The following is a 22821-nucleotide window of genomic DNA, read 5'->3' on the forward strand; positions in this document are numbered from 1 at the left end:
CTAGATCCATTAGAGTGGTGTTACAGGAACAACAGATAATCATCATTAACTAGATCCATTAGAGTGGTGTTACAGGGACAACAGATAATCATCATTAACTAGATCCATTAGATTGGTGTTACAGGGACAACAGATAACCATCATTAACAAGATACATTAGAGTGGTGTAACAGGGACAACAGATACTCATCATTAACTAGATCCATTAGAGTGGTGTTACAGGGACAACAGATAACCATCATTAACTAGATACATTAGAGTGGTGTAACAGGGACAACAGATACGCATCATTAACTAGATCCATTAGAGTGGTGTTACAGGAACAACAGATAATCATCATTAACTAGATCCATTAGAGTGGTGTTACAGGGACAACAGATAACCATCATTAACTAGATACATTAGAGTGATGTTACAGGGACAACAGATAACCATCATTAACTAGATCCATTAGAGTGGTGTAACAGGGACAACAGATAATCATCATTAACTAGATCCATTAGAGTGGTGTTACAGGGACAACAGATAATCATCATTAACTAGATCCATTAGAGTGGTGTTACAGGGACAACAGATAATCATCATTAACTAGATACATTAGAGTGGTGTTACAGGAACAACAGATAATCATCATTAACTAGATCCATTAGAGTGGTGTTACAGGGACAACAGATACTCATCATTAACTAGATCCATTAGAGTGGTGTTACAGGGACAACAGATAACCATCATTAACTAGATACATTAGAGTGGTGTAACAGGGACAACAGATACGCATCATTAACTAGATCCATTAGAGTGGTGTTACAGGAACAACAGATAATCATCATTAACTAGATCCATTAGAGTGGTGTTACAGGGACACCAGATAACCATCATTAACTAGATACATTAGAGTGATGTTACAGGGACAACAGATAACCATCATTAACTAGATCCATTAGAGTGGTGTAACAGGGACAACAGATAATCATCATTAACTAGATCCATTAGAGTGGTGTTACAGGGACAACAGATAATCATCATTAACTAGATCCATTAGAGTGGTGTTACAGGGACAACAGATAATCATCATTAACTAGATACATTAGAGTGGTGTTACAGGAACAACAGATAATCATCATTAACTAGATCCATTAGAGTGGTGTTACAGGATCAACAGATAATCATCATTAACTAGATCCATTAGAGTGGTGTTACAGGGACAACAGATAATCATCATTAACTAGATCCATTAGAGTGGTGTAACAGGGACAACAGATAATCATCATTAACTAGATCCATTAGAGTGGTGTTACAGGGACAACAGATAATCATCATTAACTAGATCCATTAGAGTGGTGTTACAGGGACAACAGATAACCATCATTAACTAGATACATTAGAGTGGTGTTACAGGAACAACAGATAATCATCATTAACTAGATCCATTAGAGTGGTGTTACAGGGACAACAGATAATCATCATTAACTAGATCCATTAGAGTGGTGTTACAGGGACAACAGATAACCATCATTAACTAGATACATTAGAGTGGTGTTACAGGGACAACAGATAACCATCATTAACTAGATCCATTAGAGTGGTGTTACAGGAACAACAGATAATCATCATTAACTAGATACATTAGAGTGGTGTTACAGGGACAACAGATAATCATCATTAACTAGATCCATTAGAGTGGTGTTACAGGGACAACAGATAACCATCATTAACTAGATACATTAGAGTGATGTTACAGGGACAACAGATAACCATCATTAACTAGATACATTAGAGTGGTGTAACAGGGACAGCAGATAATCATCATTAACTAGGTCCATTAGAGTGGTGTTACAGGATCAACAGATAATCATCATTAACTAGATCCATTAGAGTGGTGTTACAGGAACAACAGATAATCATCATTAACTAGATCCATTAGAGTGGTGTTACAGGGACAACAGATAATCATCATTAACTAGGTCCATTAGAGTGGTGTTACAGGGACAACAGATAACCATCATCATTAACTAGATCCATTCGAGTGGTGTTACAGGATCAACAGATAACCATCATTAACTAGATCCATTAGAGTGGTGTTACAGGGACAACAGATAATCAACATTAACTGGATCCATTAGAGTGGTGTTACAGGGACAACAGATAATCAACATTAACTAGATCCATTAGAGTGGTGTTACAGGGACAGCAGATAATCATCATTAACTAGATACATTAGAGTGGTGTTACAGGGACAACAGATAACCATCATCATTAACTAGATCCATTCGAGTGATGTTACAGGGACAACAGATAACCATCATTAACTAGATCCATTAGAGTGGTGTAACAGGGACAACAGATAATCATCATTAACTAGATCCATTAGAGTGGTGTTACCGGGACAACAGATAATCAACATTAACTGGATCCATTAGAGTGGTGTTACAGGGACAACAGATAATCATCATTAACTAGGTCCATTAGAGTGGTGTTACAGGATCAACAGATAATCATCATTAACTAGATCCATTAGATTGGTGTTACAGGGACAACAGTTAACCATCATCATTAACTAGATCCATTAGAGTGGTGTTACAGGATCAACAGATAATCATCATTAACTAGGTCCATTAGAGTGGTGTTACAGGGACAACAGATAACCATCATCATTAACTAGGTCCATTAGAGTGGTGTTACAGGGACAACAGATAGTCATAATTAACTAGGTCCATTAGAGTGGTGTTACAGGGACAACAGATAGTCATAATTAACTAGGTCCATTAGAGTGGTGTTACAGGGACAACAGATAACCATAATTAACTAGATCAATTAGAGTGGTGTTACAGGATCAACAGATAGCCATCATTAACTAGATCCATTAGAGTGGTGTTACAGGAACAACAGATAACCATAATTAACTAGATCAATTAGAGTGGTGTTACAGGATCAACAGATAGCCATCATTAACTAGATCCATTAGAGTGGTGTTACAGGAACAACAGATAACCATAATTAACTAGATCAATTAGAGTGGTGTTACAGGATCAACAGATAGCCATAATTAACTAGATCCATTAGAGTGGTGTTACAGGGACAACAGATAACCATCATCATTATCTCATGATAATTCCTATGGTGTGACAACCGTACAGTAAGAGTTGACAACATTCCACAAACAGATCTGGGACCAGACTATATGCTTAGAGCTGTACTAGGGCCATAGATAGTACGCAGCAGGACAAGGTTGCTTTAACACAAGCTGACCTGGGAACAGACTAGTATACTGTGCCTGTCATTGTTAAATTGAGTAATCATATAGACAGTGTGTCCTACACAGTACCATTGTATTTGTATTCCCATTAAATCTGTGGAATTGTGCTTTTGAATTCTGGCACACTTTGTACTGTGTGTTGCTTCGTTGCCGTGCTTGTGGTTGGAATGGGTCGTTGTAATCTTGTTTTCCTGGACAAAACCAATAGAAAAAGAATAACACCTCCTGTTCTGGTCTGTATGTCATGTGAGTCTCCCAGCATGCTTAGCGTGGGAGAGGTAGATTGTGGTCTGAGCTTGGCAACAAATGCACTTTGTCCATGTTCTGATATTTTAATCCTCTCTCTCTCTCTCTCTCTCTCTCTCTCTCTCTCTCTCTCTCTCTCTCTCTCTCTCTCTCTCTCTCTCTCTCTCTCTCTCTCTCAGCCCCCCCATCTTTTCTCTGACTGAAGCCTCTGTCCTCTCTCTCTAGTTTTTTACTGTTCGTAATCCTTTCAACCCTTTAGAGAGCCTTCCACTTTTCCCTTTCTCTCTCCCTCTGACCATCGCTCTCGCTCTCTCTATCTCTGTCTCTCTCTCGCTCTCAATTCAATTAAATTCAAATGGCTTTATTGGCATGGGAAACATTACGTTTACATTGCCAAAGCAAGTGAAGTAGATAATATACAAAAGTGAAATAAACAATAAAAATGAACAGTAAACATTACACTCACAGAAGCTCCAAAATAATAAAGACATTTCAAATATCATATTATGTATATATACAGTTTAGTAATGATGTGCAAATAGTACAAAAGGGAAAATAAATCAACATAAATATGGGTGGCAACAGGTCACAAATCTTGCTGCTGTGATGGAACACTGTGGTATTTCACCCAGTAGATATGGGAGTTTATCAAAATTGGGTTTGTTTTCAAATTCTTTGTGGATCTGTGTAATCTGAGGGAAATATGTGTCTCTAATATGGTCATACATTTGGCAGGAGGTTAGGAAGTGCAGCTCAGTTTCCACCTCATTTTATAGCAGTGTGCACATAGCCTGTCTTCTCTTGAGAGCCAGGTCTGCCTACGGCGGCCTTTCTCAATAGCAAGGCTATGCTCACTGAGTCTGTACATTGTCAAAGCTTTCCTTAAGTTTGGGTCAGTCACATTGTTCAGGTATTCTGTCACTGTGTACTCTCTGTTTAGGGCCAAATAGCGTTCTAGTTTGCTCAGATTCTTTTTTAATTCTTTCCAATGTGTCAAGTAATTATCTTTTTGTTTCTTCATGATTTGGTTGGGTCTAATTGTGTTGCTGTCCTGGGACCTGTGGGGTCTGTTTGTGTTTGTGAACAGAACCCCAGGACCAGCTTTCTTAGGGGACTCTTCTCCAAGTTCATCTCTCTGTAGGTGATGGCTTTGTTATGGAAGGTTTGGGAATCAATTCCTTTTAGGTGGTTGTAGAATTGAATGGCTCTTTTCTGGATTTTTGATAATTAGCGGGTATCGGCCTAATTCTGCTCTGCATGCATTATTTGGTGTTTTACGTTGTACACAGAGGAATACTGCACGCGGAGTCTCAATTTGGTGTTTGTCCCATTTTGTGAATTATTGGTTTTCTCTCTCGCTCTCTCTCTATCTTTTCCCACACGTCTCTCTCTCTCTCCTCCACCTCTCTCTCTGTCCCTCTCTCTCTCTTTCTTTCTTTCTCTCTATTTCCTCCACCTCTCTCTCTCTTCCTCCCTCTCTCCGTCTCCCTCTCTTCCTGTCTCTGTCTCTCTCTCTTTCCCCTTTCTCTCTCTCTTTCTCTTTTCCCCACCTCTCCCTTTCACTCTCTATCCCCCAAATATCTATTTCTCTCAGTTTCTCTCGCCCCCACCTCTCCCTTTCTCTCACTTTTCCCCCTCTCTTTCTCTCTCACGGGGCTTGGAGGATTTGTGTTTAATTTGATCAAGTTTATAGGACTCCTCACATGAAAAGAAAGAAAACAGACATTTTGTTCTACCTTGTTAATGAATTGGGTTTGATTTCCCTTGTTGTGTGTCAATGTCTGTGTCTGTATGTGTATCTCTGTGTGTTTCTGTGTCTGTCTGTGTCTGTGTGTGTCTCTGTGTGTCCGTGTCTGTGTGTATACACAGTTGAACAATGTCCTCTATTCTAGAACCTCCCCTGCTCCAGTCTGTGACCCAGATAGAACCCTGTCTCTATTCTAGAACCTCCCCTGCTCCAGTCTGTAACCCAGATAGAACCCTGTCTCTGTTCTAGAACCTCCCCTGCTCCAGTCTGTAACCCAGATAGAACCCTGTCTCTATTCTAGAACTCCCCTGCTCCAGTCTGTGACCCAGATAGAACCCTGTCTCTGTTCTAGAACCTCCCCTGCTCCAGTCTGTAACCCAGATAGAACCCTGTCTCTGTTCTAGAACCTCCCCTGCTCCAGTCTGTAACCCAGATAGAACCCTGTCTCTGTTCTAGAACCTCCCCTGCTCCAGTCTGTAACCCAGATAGAACCATGTCTCTGTTCTGGAACCTCCCCTGCTCCAGTCTGTAACCCAGATAGAACCCTGTCTCTATTCTAGAACCTCCCCTGCTCCAGTCTGTAACCCAGATAGAACCCTGTCTCTATTCTAGAACCTCCCCTGCTCCAGTCTGTAACCCAGATAGAACCATGTCTCTGTTCTAGAACCTCCCCTGCTCCAGTCTGTAACCCAGATAGAACCATGTCTCTGTTCTAGAACCTCCCCTGCTCCAGTCTGTAACCCAGATAGAACCCTGTCTCTGTTCTAGAACCTCCCCTGCTCCAGTCTGTAACCCAGATAGAACCCTGTCTATATTCTAGAACCTCCCCTGCTCCAGTCTGTAACCCAGATAGAACCCTGTCTCTGTTCTAGAACCTCCCCTGCTCCAGTCTGTGACCCAGATAGAACCCTGTCTATGTTCTAGAACCTCCCCTGCTCCAGTCTGTAACCCAGATAGAACCCTGTCTCTATTCTAGAACCTCCCCTGCTCCAGTCTGTAACCCAGATAGAACCCTGTCTCTATTCTAGAACCTCCCCTGCTCCAGTCTGTGACCCAGATAGAACCCTGTCTCTGTTCTAGAACCTCCCCTGCTCCAGTCTGTAACCCAGATAGAACCCTGTCTCTGTTCTAGAACCTCCCCTGCTCCAGTCTGTGACCCAGATAGAACCCTGTCTCTGTTCTAGAACCTCCCCTGCTCCAGTCTGTGACCCAGATAGAACCCTGTCTCTATTCTAGAACCTCCCCTGCTCCAGTCTGTAACCCAGATAGAACCCTGTCTCTATTCTAGAACCTCCCCTGCTCCAGTCTGTGACCCAGATAGAACCCTGTCTCTGTTCTAGAACCTCCCCTGCTCCAGTCTGTAACCCAGATAGAACCCTGTCTCTGTTCTAGAACCTCCCCTGCTCCAGTCTGTGACCCAGATAGAACCCTGTCTCTGTTCTAGAACCTCCCCTGCTCCAGTCTGTGACCCAGATAGAACCCTGTGACATCAGACTGATGACCATTGAAGCATACCGTAGCATCACTTAATGTCTACCATCGGAAGTTCGCCTCAATTATTTAATCAATCATCAATTATTAGCGCATCTGTCGTAGATGGCACGCCCACACAGACAGAGCTAGTGGTGCATGCATGTGCCACAGACACACAGACACACAGACACACACACACACTGAGATAGGGGCCTATTTTAGAACTGGTACACCAGCTGTAGCTCAACTGTATGCTTCCTCATATGCTTCCTCATATGCTTCCTAATATCCTTCCTCATATCCTTCCTTATACCCTTCCTCATGTCCCAGTGAAAAAAAGAAGGACATATATTGCAGAATTGAGGTGCTTCTTCAACTTTCAATTGTTCCTTGTATATTTTGGAGCTCTGTGGTGCTTGTCTTACTCATTGTAATTGTAGAAAACCTGGTTTACCTTGATGCTGTGTGTCTCTGGGATCTTTAACACACCTTTCTATCCCTGTCTTTCTGGTCCTTTCATACGCTGTATTATTAATATACCTTTCTACATCATACCAAACTCTATCCAGCGGTTAACTACTAACTAAATGACTGACAGTACTGACTCTCAACTCTCTCTCTCTCTCTCTCTCTCTCTCTCTCTCTCTCTCTCTCTCTCTCTCTCTCTCTCTCTCTCTCTCTCTCTCTCTCTCTCTCTCTCTCTCTCTCTCTCTCTCTCTCTCTCTCTCTCTCTCTCTCTCTCTCTCTCTCTCTCTCTCTCTCTCTCTCAATTCAATTCAATTCAATTCAAGGGGCTTTATTGGCATGGGAAACATGTGTTAACATTGCCAAAGCAAGTGAGGTAGATAATATACAAAAGTGAAATAAACAATACAAATTAACAGTAAACATTACACATACAGAAGTTTCAAAGCAATAAAGACATTACAAGTGTCATATTATATATATATACAGTGTTGTAGCAATGTATAAATGGTTAAAGCACACAAGTTAAAATAAATAAACATAAATATGGGTTGTATTTACAATGGTGTTTGTTCTTCACTGGTTGCCCTTTTCTTGTGGCAACAGGTCACAAATCTTGCTGCTGTGATGGCACACTGTGGAATTTCACCCAGTAGATATGGGAGTTTATCATAATTGGATTTGGTTTCGAATTCTTTGTGGATCTGTGTAATCTGAGGGAAATATGTCTCTCTAATATGGTCATACATTGGGCAGGAGGTTAGGAAGTGCAGCTCAGTTTCCACCTCATTTTGTGGGCAGTGTGCACATAGCCTGTCTTCTCTTGAGAGCCATGTCTGCCTACGGCGGCCTTTCTCAATAGCAAGGCTATGCTCACTGAGTCTGTACATAGTCAAAGCTTTCCTTAAGTTTGGGTCAGTCACAGTGGTCAGGTATTCTGCCACTGTGTACTCTCTGTTTAGGGCCAAATAGCATTCTAGTTTGCTCTGTGAAAATCAGGTTTTAAGAAATGTTTGCAAATGTATACTTATTTACATAAGTATTCAGACCTTTTGCTGTGAGACTCGCAAATAAGCTCAAGTGAATCCTGTTTCCATTGATCATCCTTGAGATGTTTCTACAACTTGATTAGAGTCCACCTGTGATAAATTGGTAAATTAAATTGATTGGACATGATTTGTAAAGGCACACACCTGTCTATATAAGGTCCCACAGTTGACAGTGCATATCAGAGCAAAAACCAAGGCATGAGGTTGAAGGAATTGTCCGTTGAGCTCCGAGACAGAAGCCACTCCTCAGTAAAAGGCACATGACAGCTCGCTTAGAGTTTGCCAAAAGGCACCTAAAGGACTCTGAGACCATGAGAAACAAGATTCTCTGGTCTGATGAAACCAAGATTGAACTCTTTGGCCTGTATGTCAAGCGTCACTTCTGGAGGAAACCTGGCACCATTCCTACGTTGAAGCATGGTGGTGGCAGCATCATGCTGTTGGGATGTTTTACTGCGGCAGTGAATGGGAGACTAGTCAGGATAGAGGGAATGATGAACGGAGCAAAGTACAGAGAAATCCTTGATGAAAACCTGCTCCAGAGCGCTCAAGAGCTCAGACTGGGGTGAAGGTTCACCTTCCAACAGGACAACGACCCTAAGCACACAGCCAAGACAACACAGTAGTGGCTTCGTGACAAGTTTCTGAATGTCCTTGAGTGGCCCAGCCAGAACCCGATCGAACAACTCTGGAGAGACCTGAAAATAGCTGTGCATCTACGCTCCCAATCCAACCTGACAGAGCTTGAGAGGATCTGCAGAGAAGAATGGGAGAAACTCCCCAAATACAGGTGTGCCAGGCTTGTAGCGTCATACCCAAGAAGACTCCAGGCTGTAATCGCTGCCAAATGTGCTAAAACAAAGTACTGAGTAAAGGGTCTGAATACTTATGTAAATGTGATATTTCCGGGGGGGTTTTCATCAAATGTGCTTTGTTATTATGTCGTATTGTGTGTAGATTGATGAGGGGAAAAAAACTATTTAATACATTTTAGAATAAGGCTGCAATGTAACCAAATGTGGAAAAAGTCAAGGGGTCTGAATATTTTTGCCGAATGCACTGTATTTCCCAAAGCAAGTGAAATAGATAATAAACAAAAGTGAAATAAACAATCAATTGAACAGTAAAAATATTACACTCACAAAAGTTTCAAAGGAATAGAGACTAATATTGCTGCTGTGATGGCACAATGTTGTATTTCACCCAATAGATATGAGAGTTTATCAAAATTGGATTTGTTTTCTAATTCTTTGTGGGTCTGTATAATCTGAGGGAAGTATGTGTCCCTAATATGGTTTTACATTTGGCAGGAGGGTTAGTTTCCGCCTCATTTTGTGGGCAGTGTGCACATCTCTCTCTCTCTCTCTCTCTCTCTCTCTCTCTCTCTCTCTCTCTCTCTCTCTCTCTCTCTCTCTCTCTCTCTCTCTCTCTCTCTCTCTCTCTCTCTCTCTCTCTCTCTCTCTCTCTCTCTCTCTCTCGCTCTCTCTCTCTCGCTCTCTCTTTTTCTCTCTCTCTCTGTTCCCCACCTCCTTCTCATGGGATTTTGAGATTTAAAATGCTTTCTCATTTTCCCTCTCTCTATTTCTCTCTTACACACACTCACATGTGCTCTCTCCCTCACATTCTCTGTCACTCTTGTTTTTTCTCCCTCCTTGTGGTATCCCTCTCCCTCTCCTTTCTTTCTGGCTCACTAATTCTCTCTCTCTCTCTCTCTCTCTCTCTCTCTCTCTCTCTCTCTCTCTCTCTCTCTCAAATTCAAATTCAAATTCAAATTCAAGCTGCTTTATTGGCATGAAAAACATTGTGTCAATATTGCCAAAGCAACAATGTATACAATATACATTGTAATACAATTAAAACAATGACAAATAATAATATAGAATGGCAGTAAATAATAATACAAAATTAAATATAAAAAATAGTAACAATAAAATGGTAACAGTCAATAGTCGAATGTAATGTATGGTGTAATGCACCACTACCACCACCACTATCATTAAACTGCTATCATTACCATTACCACCCATACCATTACTATTTGGAATGATAAACAACAATAATAATACTAATAACAATAACAGTAATAACAATAACAGTCATAATAAGTAAGTTACTGCTTACTATGCAGATGTTATTATTCAGTGTCCCTCAGGCTATGGCAGGCAAATACATATTTGGCTGCAAGAGGAGCCATTGCTCCTTCGCCCATGAGTATTTTTAGTTTTTCCTCTGGGTTTAATAAGTTAAAATTTGGAATAAATGTAGTCATTTCTGTGAATAATGAATCTCTTGGTGAGGAATATTTATCACAGTAAAGGAGAAAGTGCATCTCTGTTTCTACCTCCCCTGTCGTGCAGTGACCACATACACGCTCCTCTTTGGGTAGCCATGTCTTTTTATGTCTGCCGGTTTCTATTGCCAATCGGTGGTCACTCAGCCTGTACTTGGTAAGGATCTGTCTCTGCTTCGAATCTCTGACAGAGTAGAGATATTCAGCCAATTCATATTCTCTGTTTAGGGTCAGATAGCAATTTAGTCGGCTTTGGGATTTTGTTTCGTTTTTCCAATGTTGTAAATATGAGTCCTTTGATTGGTTCATGATTTTGTTTATTGGAATTCTTTCTTTTGAAGAAAGAAAGTGGATCTGTGTAATCTGAGGGAAATATGTCTCTCTAATATGGTCATACATTGGGCAGGAGGTTAGGAAGTGCAGCTCAGTTTCCACCTCATTTTGTGGGCAGTGTGCACATAGCCTGTCTTCTCTTGAGAGCCATGTCTGCCTACGGCGGCCTTTCTCAATAGCAAGGCTATGCTCACTGAGTCTGTACATAGTCAAAGCTTTCCTTAAGTTTGGGTCAGTCACAGTGGTCAGGTATTCTGCCACTGTGTACTCTCTGTTTAGGGCCAAATAGCATTCTAGTTTGCTCTGTTTTTTTGTTAATTCTTTCCAATGTGTCAAGTAATTATCTTTTTGTTTTCTCATGATTTGGTTGGGTCTAATTGTGCTGCTGTCCTGGGGCTCTGTGGGGTGTGTTTGTGTTTGTGAACAGAGCCTCAGGACCAGCTTGCTTAGGGGACTCTTCTCCAGGTTCATCTCTCTGTAGGTGATGGCTTTGTTATGGAAGGTTTGGGAATCGCTTCCTTTTAGGTGGTTGTAGAATTTAACGGCTCTTTTCTGGATTTTGATAATTAGTGGGTATCGGCCTAATTCTGCTCTGCATGCATTATTTGGTGTTCTACGTTGTACACAGAGGATATTTTTGCAGAATTCTGCATGCAGAGTCTCAATTTGGTGTTTGTCCCATTTTGTGAAATCTTGGTTGGTGAGCGGACCCCAGACCTCACAACCATAAAGGGCAATGGGCTCTATGACTGATTCAAGTATTTTTAGCCAGATCCTAATTGGTATGTTGAAATTTATGTTCCTTTTGATGGCATAGAATGCCCTTCTTGCCTTGTCTCTCAGATCGTTCACAGCTTTGTGGAAGTTACCTGTGGTGCTGAGGTTTAGGCCGAGGTATGTATAGTTTTTTGTGTGCTCTAGGGCAACGGTGTCTAGATGGAATTTGTGGTCCTGGCGACTGGACCTTTTTTGGAACACCATTATTTTGGTCTTACTGAGATTTACTGTCAGGGCCCAGGTCTGACAGAATCTGTGCAGAAGATCTAGGTGCTGCTGTAGGCCCTCCTTGGTTGGTGACAGAAGCACCAGATCATCAGCAAACAGTAGACATTTGACTTCGGATTCTAGTAGGGTGAGGCCAGGTGCTGCAGACTGTTCTAATGCCCTCGCCAATTCGTTGATATATATGTTGAAGAGGGTGGGGCTTAAGCTGCATCCCTGTCTCACCCCACGACCCTGTGTGAAGAAATGTGTGTGTTTTTTGCCAATTTTAACCGCACACTTGTTGTTTGTGTACATGGATTTTATAATGTCGTATGTTTTTCCCCCAACACCACTTTCCATCAATTTGTATAGCAGACCCTCATGCCAAATTGAGTCGAAGGCTTTTTTGAAATCAACAAAGCATGAGAAGACTTTGCCTTTGTTTTGGTTTGTTTGGTTGTCAATTAGGGTGTGTAGGGTGAATACATGGTCTGTTGTACGGTAATTTGGTAAAAAGCCAATTTGACATTTGCTCAGTACATTGTTTTCATTGAGGAAATGTACGAGTCTGCTGTTAATGATAATGCAGAGTATTTTCCCAAGGTTACTGTTGACGCATATTCCACGGTAGTTATTGGGGTCAAATTTGTCTCCACTTTTGTGGATTGGGGTGATCAGTCCTTGGTTCCAAATATTGGGGAAGATGCCAGAGCTAAGGACGATGTTAAAGAGTTTTAGTATAGCCAATTGGAATTTGTTGTCTGTATATTTGATCATTTCATTAAGGATACCATCAACACCACAGGCCTTTTTGGGTTGGAGGGTTTTTATTTTGTCCTGTAACTCGTTCAAGGTAATTGGAGAATCCAGTGGGTTCTGGTAGTCTTTAATAGTTGATTCAAGGATTTGTATTTGATCATGTATATGTTTTTGCTCTTTATTCTTTGTTATAGAGCCAAAATGATTGGAGAAGTGGTTTACCCATACATCTCCATTTTGGATAGATAATTCTTCGTGTTGTTGTTTGTTTAGTGTTTTCCAATTTTCCCAGAAGTGGTCAGAGTCTATGGATTGTTCAATTACATTGAGCTGATTTCTGACGTGCTGTTCCTTCTTTTTCCGTAGTGTATTTCTGTATTGTTTTAGTGATTCACCATAGTGAAGGCGTAGACTCAGGTTTTCAGGGTCTCTATGTTTTTGGTTGGACAGGTTTCTCAATTTATTTCTTAGATTTTTGCATTCGTCATCAAACCATTTGTCATTGTTGTTCATTTTCTTCGGTTTTCTATTTGAGATTTTTAGGTTTGATAGGGAAGCGGAGAGGTCAAATATACTGTTAAGATTTTCTACTGCCAAGTTTACACCTTCACTATTGCAGTGGAACGTTTTACCCAGGAAGTTGTCTAAAAGGGATTGAATTTGCTGTTGTCTAATTGTTTTTTGGTAGGTTTCCAAACTGCATTCCTTCCATCTATAGCATTTCTTAATGTTACTCAGTTCCTTTGGCTTTGATGCCTCATGATTGAGTATTGCTCTGTTCAAGTAGACTGTGATTTTGCTGTGGTCTGATAGGGGTGTCAGTGGGCTGACTGTGAACGCTCTGAGAGACTCTGGGTTGAGGTCAGTGATAAAGTAGTCTACAGTGCTACTGCCAAGAGATGAGCTATAGGTGAACCTACCATAGGAGTCCCCTCGAAGCCTACCATTGACTATGTACATACCCAGCGTGCGACAGAGCTGCAGGAGTTGTGACCCGTTTTTGTTGGTTATGTTGTCATAGTTGTGCCTAGGGGGGCATATGGGGGAGGGAATGCTGTCACCTCCAGGTAGGTGTTTGTCCCCCTGTGTGCTGAGGGTGTCAGGTTCTTGTCCAGTTCTGGCATTTAGGTCGCCACAGACTAATACATGTCCCTGGGCCTGGAAATGATTGATTTCCTCATTCAGGATGGAGAAGCTGTCTTCATTAAAGTATGGGGATTCTAGTGGGGGGATATAGGTAGCACACAGGAGGACATTTTTCTCTGTTAAGATAATTTCCTTTTGAATTTCTAGCCAAATGTAAAATGTTCCTGTTTTGATTAATTTAATGGAGTGAGTTAGGTCTGCTCTATACCAAATTAGCATTCCCCCTGAGTCCCTTCCCTGTTTCACACCTGGTAGTTTGGTGGATGGGACTACCAGTTCTCTGTAACCTAGAGGGCAACCAGTGGGTCCGTCTCCTCTGTACCAGGTTTCTTGCAGGATGACAATGTCTGCATTACCGATTTCTTTGGTGAAGTCCGGGTTCCTGCTCTTTAGGCCAAAGGCAGATGACCTCAGGCCTTGGATATTCCAGGATGATATAGTGAAGGCTTTTTGTTCCATGAAGTGTCCAATGTTGTTGGCCGTGTGGTTTGGCCTCAGGCCAGTAAGTGTGAGCAGAGCCTGCTGAGCATCTGGTACATGCCGTTGGCTTGGGCGAGTGTAAGAGTGGGGGTTGGGCCTGTTTGCCCGCTCACTACCTGGGCGTATGTGTGACTTCCATGTTGATGCCCTCTTTGCGGGGGTGGGGTGCATGGGGTGGGCAGGAGTGGCATGGGTCTGATCTGAGGGGGCCTAAATTGGGTGTGGGCATGGTTGATGTGGGGGGGTGTTGATTGGTTGGGGTGGGGGTGTGTCTGGGGGTGCTGTGGTCTGGATGTAGGTCCTCTTGGCGTGGGTCCTCTATGTGGAGGTCCAGGGGGGGGTCCTGAAGGTCTTGGAGGGTGTCTCGCTGGTCTGGGTGGGGTGTCTATTGATCTGTTGCTCCTGTGTGAAGTGTTGGGGCTGCGTTTGAGAGCGATGTCCTTTAGAGTCCGGGCAAAGGTGGGCACTGCTGCCTTGTAGAGGTGGACCTGGTCATAGAGGCTGTTCAAGTCCAGGGTGGAGTGGTGGGCCAGGAAAACATTTGGTTTTGAGGCACAGTCACGGGAAATGCTTGCGTTTACCCGCTGTATTGTAGCAGGGTGGAAGTCTTTTCGTGGTAGCAGGGTGGAGATAACCACTTGTGCGTTGGGGAAAGTAGAAGAAGCTTTTTCAATCACTCCCTTCAGTGCTGTGGCCACCCTTTCCTGCTGTGCTCTCAGGTCGTTTGTGCCTGTGTGTATTATTATGTGGCTAGGTGAGCCTAGTTTGTCCTCAGACAGAAGGTCTAGGGCGCGCTGGGTGTTTGGACACCAGAGTTTAGACACACTGTGTTTGGGAAAAAGTTTTTTTTCTTCTATATATTTCCCATTTGAGTCCATAAGAAGGACAATCTGTGTCTTGTGTTTGTCCTCAGTGGGTCTGGGGGGGTTGTCAGGAGGGCTATCAGGGTGGCTGACAGGGGGGGTGCTCAGGGGGGGTGAGAGCTGCTGGGCTTGGGGTTTTTCTTTTGTCTGTTCTGTTGTGATGTCGTTTCTATGGTCAGGGTCTGGTGTGGACTGTTCTGCTGTGGTGTCGAGACTTTTGTCCGGTGCTGAGGTGGGCTGTTCTGCTGGCGTCTCTGTGGGGATGACCACCTCCCTAGTGGGTTGTTCTCTGTCACATGCCATCCCCCTCAACCTCTCCTCCAGCAGTCTGATCCTCTCCTCCATCCCCCTCTCCCTCTCCTCCAGCAGTCTGATCCTCTCCTCCATCCCCTTCTCCCTCTCCTCCTGTAGTCTGATCCTCTCCTCCATCCCCCTCTCCCTCTCCTCCTGTAGTCTGATCCTCTCCTCTAGTGCTCTGTTCTGCTCCTGCTTCTGCTCTTTCTCCTGTTGATGTTGTCTCACCACTGTCCATAGTGCAGATATGTCTTTCTCCACCTCCAGCTCTCCAGGTCTGGTTAAGGGGGTGTTGTTGTGCTGGACTGTTGTCTGGGTCTGTGCTGACTGGAGTGTGATCACCTGCTGTTCCAGCTCCACCTGCCTTACCTCCAGCTGGGTGAATTTATCCTTCATTTCAATGAGGGAGAAGTACTCTGTACTGGGAGGTAGACTGTCTGCTGAGGGTTGCTCGTCTGTGTGATTATATGATGAAGACGTCTGGTCTGACCCGCTTTGGGTGGGGGTATCTTTATCAAGGGAGAGCTTCTCCTGCTGGGCTAATTCTTTGATTAGATGAAAGTCCAGCTGAAACTGTTTGTGATTGCCCTGTACCAATACTGTTCCAGACTTATATAGATTTATATTAGCTGACTCAGAGTCCTCGTTGTCAAGTATCCTGAGTTTCCACCCCTCGTTAATCCCCCCTCTCTTAACAGAGGGGTAGTGTGCTAATATAGCACTGTGCCATGCCACTGGATTGTTTGTGTGGAAGATAAGGTTGCTGATGTTCCCATTTTTGTAATAGTCAGCAAAAAGTGTCTCTTGATTTTCCATAAGGAGCTTCATTTTGTGATCTTTTCTTGCCTTATCATTCTTTGCAATCCCAGGGTACTGTATTTTAATTACCTCTGAACAGCGGGAGGCAGCTTCTAAGGCCTCTCCATTTGGTTGGGGTAGACTATTCGACTCTCCTGCCATTGTTGGGCTAATGGGCTTTGACACCTCTCACTTGACACTTAAGTGCTAGTTGAATTTGTATCAAGCTTGGCAGAATTATGTTACCATTCAGTCCTTATAAAGTAATGTCATGTATTTTTCTTCTTGGCTTTTGGAAATAGAATATAGTTTCAGACTAAACATTACTCACTCAGTTCCAGGTTGGGTGGTGTTTTCAGGTTTCTGTTGTTTTCCAGAGGATTTGCTGTATAATCCTTGGTATTTGTGAAATTTTCAGGTGATTCCGTAATTCCGTCCAAAATAAGGTTGTAGGTTTTGAGTTTTGATTTGAAGTGAGGGTTATGTTGTAGAGGGTAGCATCCTGTATGTGTTCCTGACAAAAAATCCAAGTTTATCTAACTCTAAATGTATATTTTTTAAAGAAAATGCTGAAAAATGCAGGAGCTCATCTGACCGTGACCTCTCCTCTCTGTCTCTCTCTCTCCACACTCCACCTCTCTCTCTCTCTCTCTCTCTCTCTCTCTCTCTCTCTCTCTCTCTCTCTCTCTCTCTCTCTCTCTCTCTCTCTCTCTCTCTCTCTCTCTCTCTCTCTCTCTCTCTCTCTCTCTCTCTCTCTCTCTCTCTCTCTCTCTCTCTCTCTCTCTCTCTCTCTCTCTCTCTCTCCCTCACTCTCTCTCTTTCTCTCTCTCTGTCTCACTCTCTCTCTGTCTCTCTCTCTCTGTCTCTGTCTCTCTCCCTCCCTCTCTCTCTCTCTCTCTCTGTCTCACTCCCTCCCTCTCTCCCTCTCTCTCTCTCTGCCTCTCACTCTCTCTGTCTCACTCTCTCTCTGTCTCCCTCCCTCTCTCTCTCTCTCTCTCTCTGCCTCTCTCTCTCTCTCTCTCTCTATGTCTCACTCTTTCTCTCTGTCTGTCTCACTCCCTCCCTCTCTCTCTTTCTGTCTTCCTCCCTCTCTCTCTCTATCTCACTCACTCCCTCCCTCTCTCTCTCTCTGCTTCTCTCTCTCTCGCTCTGTCCCACTCTCTCGCTCTGTCTCACTCACTCCCTCCCTCTCTCTCGCACTGTCTCACTCCCTCCCTCCCCCTCTCTCTCTCTCTCTCTCTCTGTCTCTCTCCCCACACCCCAGCCTCGTCCATGCTGTCCCACAGGTTTGTGACGGTGCGTGGGGGCAGCCCTGCGGCCCGGTCGGGTCAGATCCAGCCGGGTGACCAGCTAGAAGCAGTGGAGGGGCGGTCTGTTGTCACCCTGCCTCACAGAGACCTGGCGCAGATACTGAGACGGGCCGGAAACACACTCAGACTCACCATCATACCAAGACTTAACACCAGTGAGTTATATACCTACCAAGACTTAACACCAGTGAGTTATATACATACCAAGACTTAACACCAGTGAGTTATATACCTACCAATATCTAACACCAGTGAGTTATATACATACCAAGACTTAACACCAGTGAGTTAGTTTGAACTGGGTATGGTAGTAGAACTGCAATGCTGCTGGGGTTTTTCACACTCAACAGTTTCCCGTGTGTACCAAGAATGGTCCACCACCCAAAGGACATCCAGTCAACTTGACACAACTGTGGGTAAGCATTGGGGTCAACATGGGCCAACATCCCTGTGGAAACGCTTTCGACACCTTGTAGAGTCCATGCCCCGACAAATGGGTTGTTCTGAGTGCAAAAGAGGGTGAAACTCCATATTAGGAAGGTGTTCCTAATGTTTTGTACACTCAGTGTCTATACCAAACTCTAACACCAGTCAGGGACATATACAGTGGGGAGAATAAGTATTTGATACACTGGCGATTTTGCAGGTTTGCCTAGTTACAAAGCATGTAGAGGTCTGTAATTTTTATCATAGGTACACTTCAACTTTGAGAGACGGAATCTAAAACAAAAATCCAGAAAATCAGATTGTATGATTTTTAAGTAATTCATTTGCATTTTATTGCATGACATAAGTATTTGATCACCTACCAACCAGTAAGAATTCCGTCTCTCACAGACCTAAGTATCAAATACTTGTTCTTCTGTATATAAGTATTTCCTTCTTCCACATTTTGTTATGTTACAGCCTTATTCTAAAAATGTATTAAATAAAAACATGTCCTTATCAATCTATACACAATACCCCATAATGACAAAGCAAAAAACAAGTTTTTAAATTTTTTTGCTAATATATAAATAAATATATGAATAAAAAAAAATATTTACATAAGTATTCAAACCCTTTGACTTGAAATTGAGCTCAGGTGCATCCTGTTTCCATTGATCATCCTTGAGATGTTTCTACAACTTGATTGGAGTCCACCTGTGGTAAATTCAATTGATTGGAAATTATTTGGAAAAGCACACAACTGTCTATACAGCTTTGACTTCAATTGGCTTGAAAATCTATGACAAGACCTGTAAATACATTTGCAAAAATTTCTAAAAGCATGTTTTCACTTTGTCATTAACTTGTGTGTAGGTGAGTGACAAAACATATATTTAATAAATGTTGAATTCAGGCTGTAACACATCAAAATGTGGAATAAGTCAAGAGGTATGATTACATTCTGCAGGCACTGTATGTTCTGGGATTCATCCGATGACATTAAGGAGTTTACCACATCAGTCACCAGCTTCATTGATAAGTGCATCGACGACATCGTCCCCACAGTGACCGTACGTACATTTCCCAACCAGAAGCCATGGATTACGACAAGATCGAATTCTACTACACCGGCTCTGATGCTCATCGGATGTGTCAGGGCTTGCAAACTATCACGTATTACAAACGGAAACCCAGACACCAGCTGTCCAGTGACACGAGCCTACCAGATGAGCTAAACGCCTTCTATGTTCGCTTAGAGCCAAGCACACTCATTACCAGGATGCATGATCAGAGCACGCGCTGACCAGCTGGCAAGTATCTTCACTGACATTTTCAACCTCTCCTGGACTCAGTCTGTAATACCTACAAATTCTCAAGCAGACGCACCATAGTCCCTGTGCACAAGAACACCAAGGTAACCTGTGTAAATGACTATCGCTTCCTTAGCACTCACATCTGTGGCCATGAAATGCTTTGAAAGGTTGGTCATGGCTCACATCAACACCATTATCCCAGACACCCTAGACCCACACCAATTCACATACCGCCCCAACAGATCCACAAACAACGCAACCTCTATTGCACTCCACATTGCCCTTTCCCACCTGGGCAAAGGGAACACCTATGTGAGAATGCTGTTAATTGACTACAGCTCAGCATCCAACACCATAGTGCCTTCCAAAGTCATCACTAAGCTAAGGACCCTGGGATTAAACACCTTCCTCTGCAACTGGATCCTGGACTTCTAGGCGGGCCGCCCGAAGGTGGTGAGGGTAGGTAACAGCACATCAGCCTCACTGACTCTCAATACGGGGGCTCCTCGGGGATGAGTGCTTAGTCCCCTACTGTACTCTCTGTTCACCCACGACTGCGTGGCGAAACACGACTCCAACACCATCATTAAGTTTGCAGACGACACAACGGTGGTAGGCCTGATCATCGACAACGATGAGACAACCTATAAGGAGGAGGTCAGAGACCTGGCAGTGTGGTCTCCCTCAACGTAAATCAAGACAAATGAGCTGATTGTGGACTAAAGGAAACGGAGGGCCAAGCACGACCACATTCACATTGACAGGGCTGTAGTGGAGAAGGTTGAGAGCTTCAAGTTCCTCTGTGTCCACATCACTAAGGACCTATCATGGTCCACACACACCAACACAGTCATGAAGAGGGCACGACAACGTCTCTTCCCCCCCAGGAGACTGAAAATATTTGGCATCGGCCCTCAGATCCTTAAAAACTTCTACAGCTGCACCATTGAGAGCATCTTGACTGGCTGCATCACCGCCTGGTATAGCTAATACTTGGCATCCGACTGTTTGTGTTTCTGTTCTGAATGTTATCATTAACTCAGTAATGGTACTCTGTGTATATAACCATGTTATCATTGACTCAGTACTGGTACTCTGTGTATATAGCCATGTTATCATTGACTCATTACTGGTACTCTGTGTATACAGCCATGTTATCATTGACTCAGTACTGGTACTCTGTGTATATAGCCATGTTATTATTGACTCAGTACTGGTACTCTGTGTATATAACCATGTTATCATTAACGCAGTACTGGTACTCTGTGTATACAGCCATGTTATCATTAACTCAGTACTGGTACTCTGTGTATATAACCATGTTATCATTGACTCAGTACTGGTACTCTGTGTATATAACCATGTTATCATTGACTCAGTACTGGTACTCTGTGTATACAGCCATGTTATCATTAACTCAGTACTGGTACTCTGTGTATACAGCCATGTTATCATTGACTCAGTACTGGTACTCTGTGTATACAGCCATGTTATCATTAACTCAGTACTGGTACTCTGTGTATATAACCATGTTATCATTGACTCAGTACTGGTACTCTGTGTATATAGCCATGTTATCATTGACTCAGTACTGGTACTCTGTGTATATATCCATGTTATCATTAACTCAGTACTGGTACTCTGTGTATATAGCCATGTTATCATTAACTCAGTACTGGTACTCTGTGTATATAGCCATGTTATCATTAACTCAGTACTGGGACTCTGTGTATATAGCCATGTTATCATTAACTCAGTACTGGTACTCTGTGTATAGTACCATGTTATCATTAACTCAGTACTGGTACTCTGTGTATATAACCATGTTATCATTGACTCAGTACTGGTACTCTGTGTATATAGCCATGTTATCATTGACTCAGTACTGGTACTCTGTGTATATAGCCATGTTATCATTGACTCAGTACTGGTACTCTGTGTATATAGCCATGTTATCATTGACTCAGTACTGGTACTCTGTGTATATAGCCATGTTATCATTGACTCAGTACTGGTACTCTGTGTATATAGCCATGTTATCATTAACTCAGTACTGGTACTCTGTGTATACAGCCATGTTATCATTGACTCAGTACTGGTACTCTGTGTATACAGCCATGTTATCATTGACTCAGTACTGGTACTCTGTGTATAGTACCATGTTATCATTAACTCAGTACTGGTACTCTGTGTATAGTACCATGTTATCATTAACTCAGTACTGGTACTCTGTGTATACAGCCATGTTATCATTGACTCAGTACTGGTACTCTGTGTATATATCCATGTTATCATTAACTCAGTACTGGTACTCTGTGTATACAGCCATGTTATCATTGACTCAGTACTGGTACTCTGTGTATATAGCCATGTTATCATTAACTCAGTACTGGTACTCTGTGTATACAGCCATGTTATCATTGACTCAGTACTGGTACTCTGTGTATATAGCCATGTTATCATTAACTCAGTACTGGTACTCTGTGTATACAGCCATGTTATCATTGACTCAGTACTGGTACTCTGTGTATACAGCCATGTTATCATTGACTCAGTACTGGTACTCTGTGTATAGTACCATGTTATCATTAACTCAGTACTGGTACTCTGTGTATAGTACCATGTTATCATTAACTCAGTACTGGTACTCTGTGTATACAGCCATGTTATCATTGACTCAGTACTGGTACTCTGTGTATATATCCATGTTATCATTAACTCAGTACTGGTACTCTGTGTATACAGCCATGTTATCATTAACTCAGTACTGGTACTCTGTGTATATAGCCATGTTATCATTAACTCAGTACTGGTACTCTGTGTATACAGCCATGTTATCATTGACTCAGTACTGGTACTCTGTGTATATATCCATGTTATCATTAACTCAGTACTGGTACTCTGTGTATACAGCCATGTTATCATTGACTCAGTACTGGTACTCTGTGTATATAGCCATGTTATCATTAACTCAGTACTGGTACTCTGTGTATACAGCCATGTTATATTTGACTCAGTACTGGTACTCTGTGTATATAGCCATGGTATCATTGACTCAGTACTGGTACTCTGTGTATATAGCCATGTTATCATTAACGCAGTACTGGTACTCTGTGTATATATCCATGTTATCATTAACTCAGTACTGGTACTCTGTGTATACAGCCATGTTATCATTGACTCAGTACTGGTACTCTGTGTATATAGCCATGTTATCATTAACTCAGTACTGGTACTCTGTGTATACAGCCATGTTATCATTAACTCAGTACTGGTACTCTGTGTATATAGCCATGGTATCATTGACTCAGTACTGGTACTCTGTGTATATAGCCATGTTATCATTAACTCAGTACTGGTACTCTGTGTATATATCCATGTTATCATTAACTCAGTACTGGTACTCTGTGTATACAGCCATGTTATCATTGACTCAGTACTGGTACTCTGTGTATATAGCCATGTTATCATTAACTCAGTACTGGTACTCTGTGTATACAGCCATGTTATAATTGACTCAGTACTGGTACTCTGTTTATATAGCCATGTTATCATTGACTCAGTACTGGTACTCTGTGTATATATC

The 22821-nt window shown here is 42.5% G+C and overlaps 1 protein-coding gene across 5 annotated transcripts in view; it reads left to right on the plus strand.

Moving 5' to 3' along the window:
• LOC139557906 (membrane-associated guanylate kinase, WW and PDZ domain-containing protein 1-like) overlaps positions 1 to 22821 on the plus strand; it is a 170713-nt gene that overhangs the window by 110038 nt on the left and 37854 nt on the right. For all 5 annotated transcript variants that reach the window (XR_011671489.1, XM_071373235.1, XM_071373237.1 and 2 more), the window contains exon 13: positions 17448 to 17648. Coding sequence is in view for 4 of the 5 variants with exons in the window: in XM_071373235.1 (XP_071229336.1) it covers positions 17448 to 17648 (201 nt within the window). In the remaining variant the exon portion in view is untranslated. The remainder of the gene's footprint in view (positions 1 to 17447; positions 17649 to 22821) is intronic.

This window comes from Salvelinus alpinus, chromosome 28 (assembly GCF_045679555.1).
Source record: "Salvelinus alpinus chromosome 28, SLU_Salpinus.1, whole genome shotgun sequence".
Taxonomy (NCBI): Eukaryota; Metazoa; Chordata; class Actinopteri; order Salmoniformes; family Salmonidae; genus Salvelinus; species Salvelinus alpinus.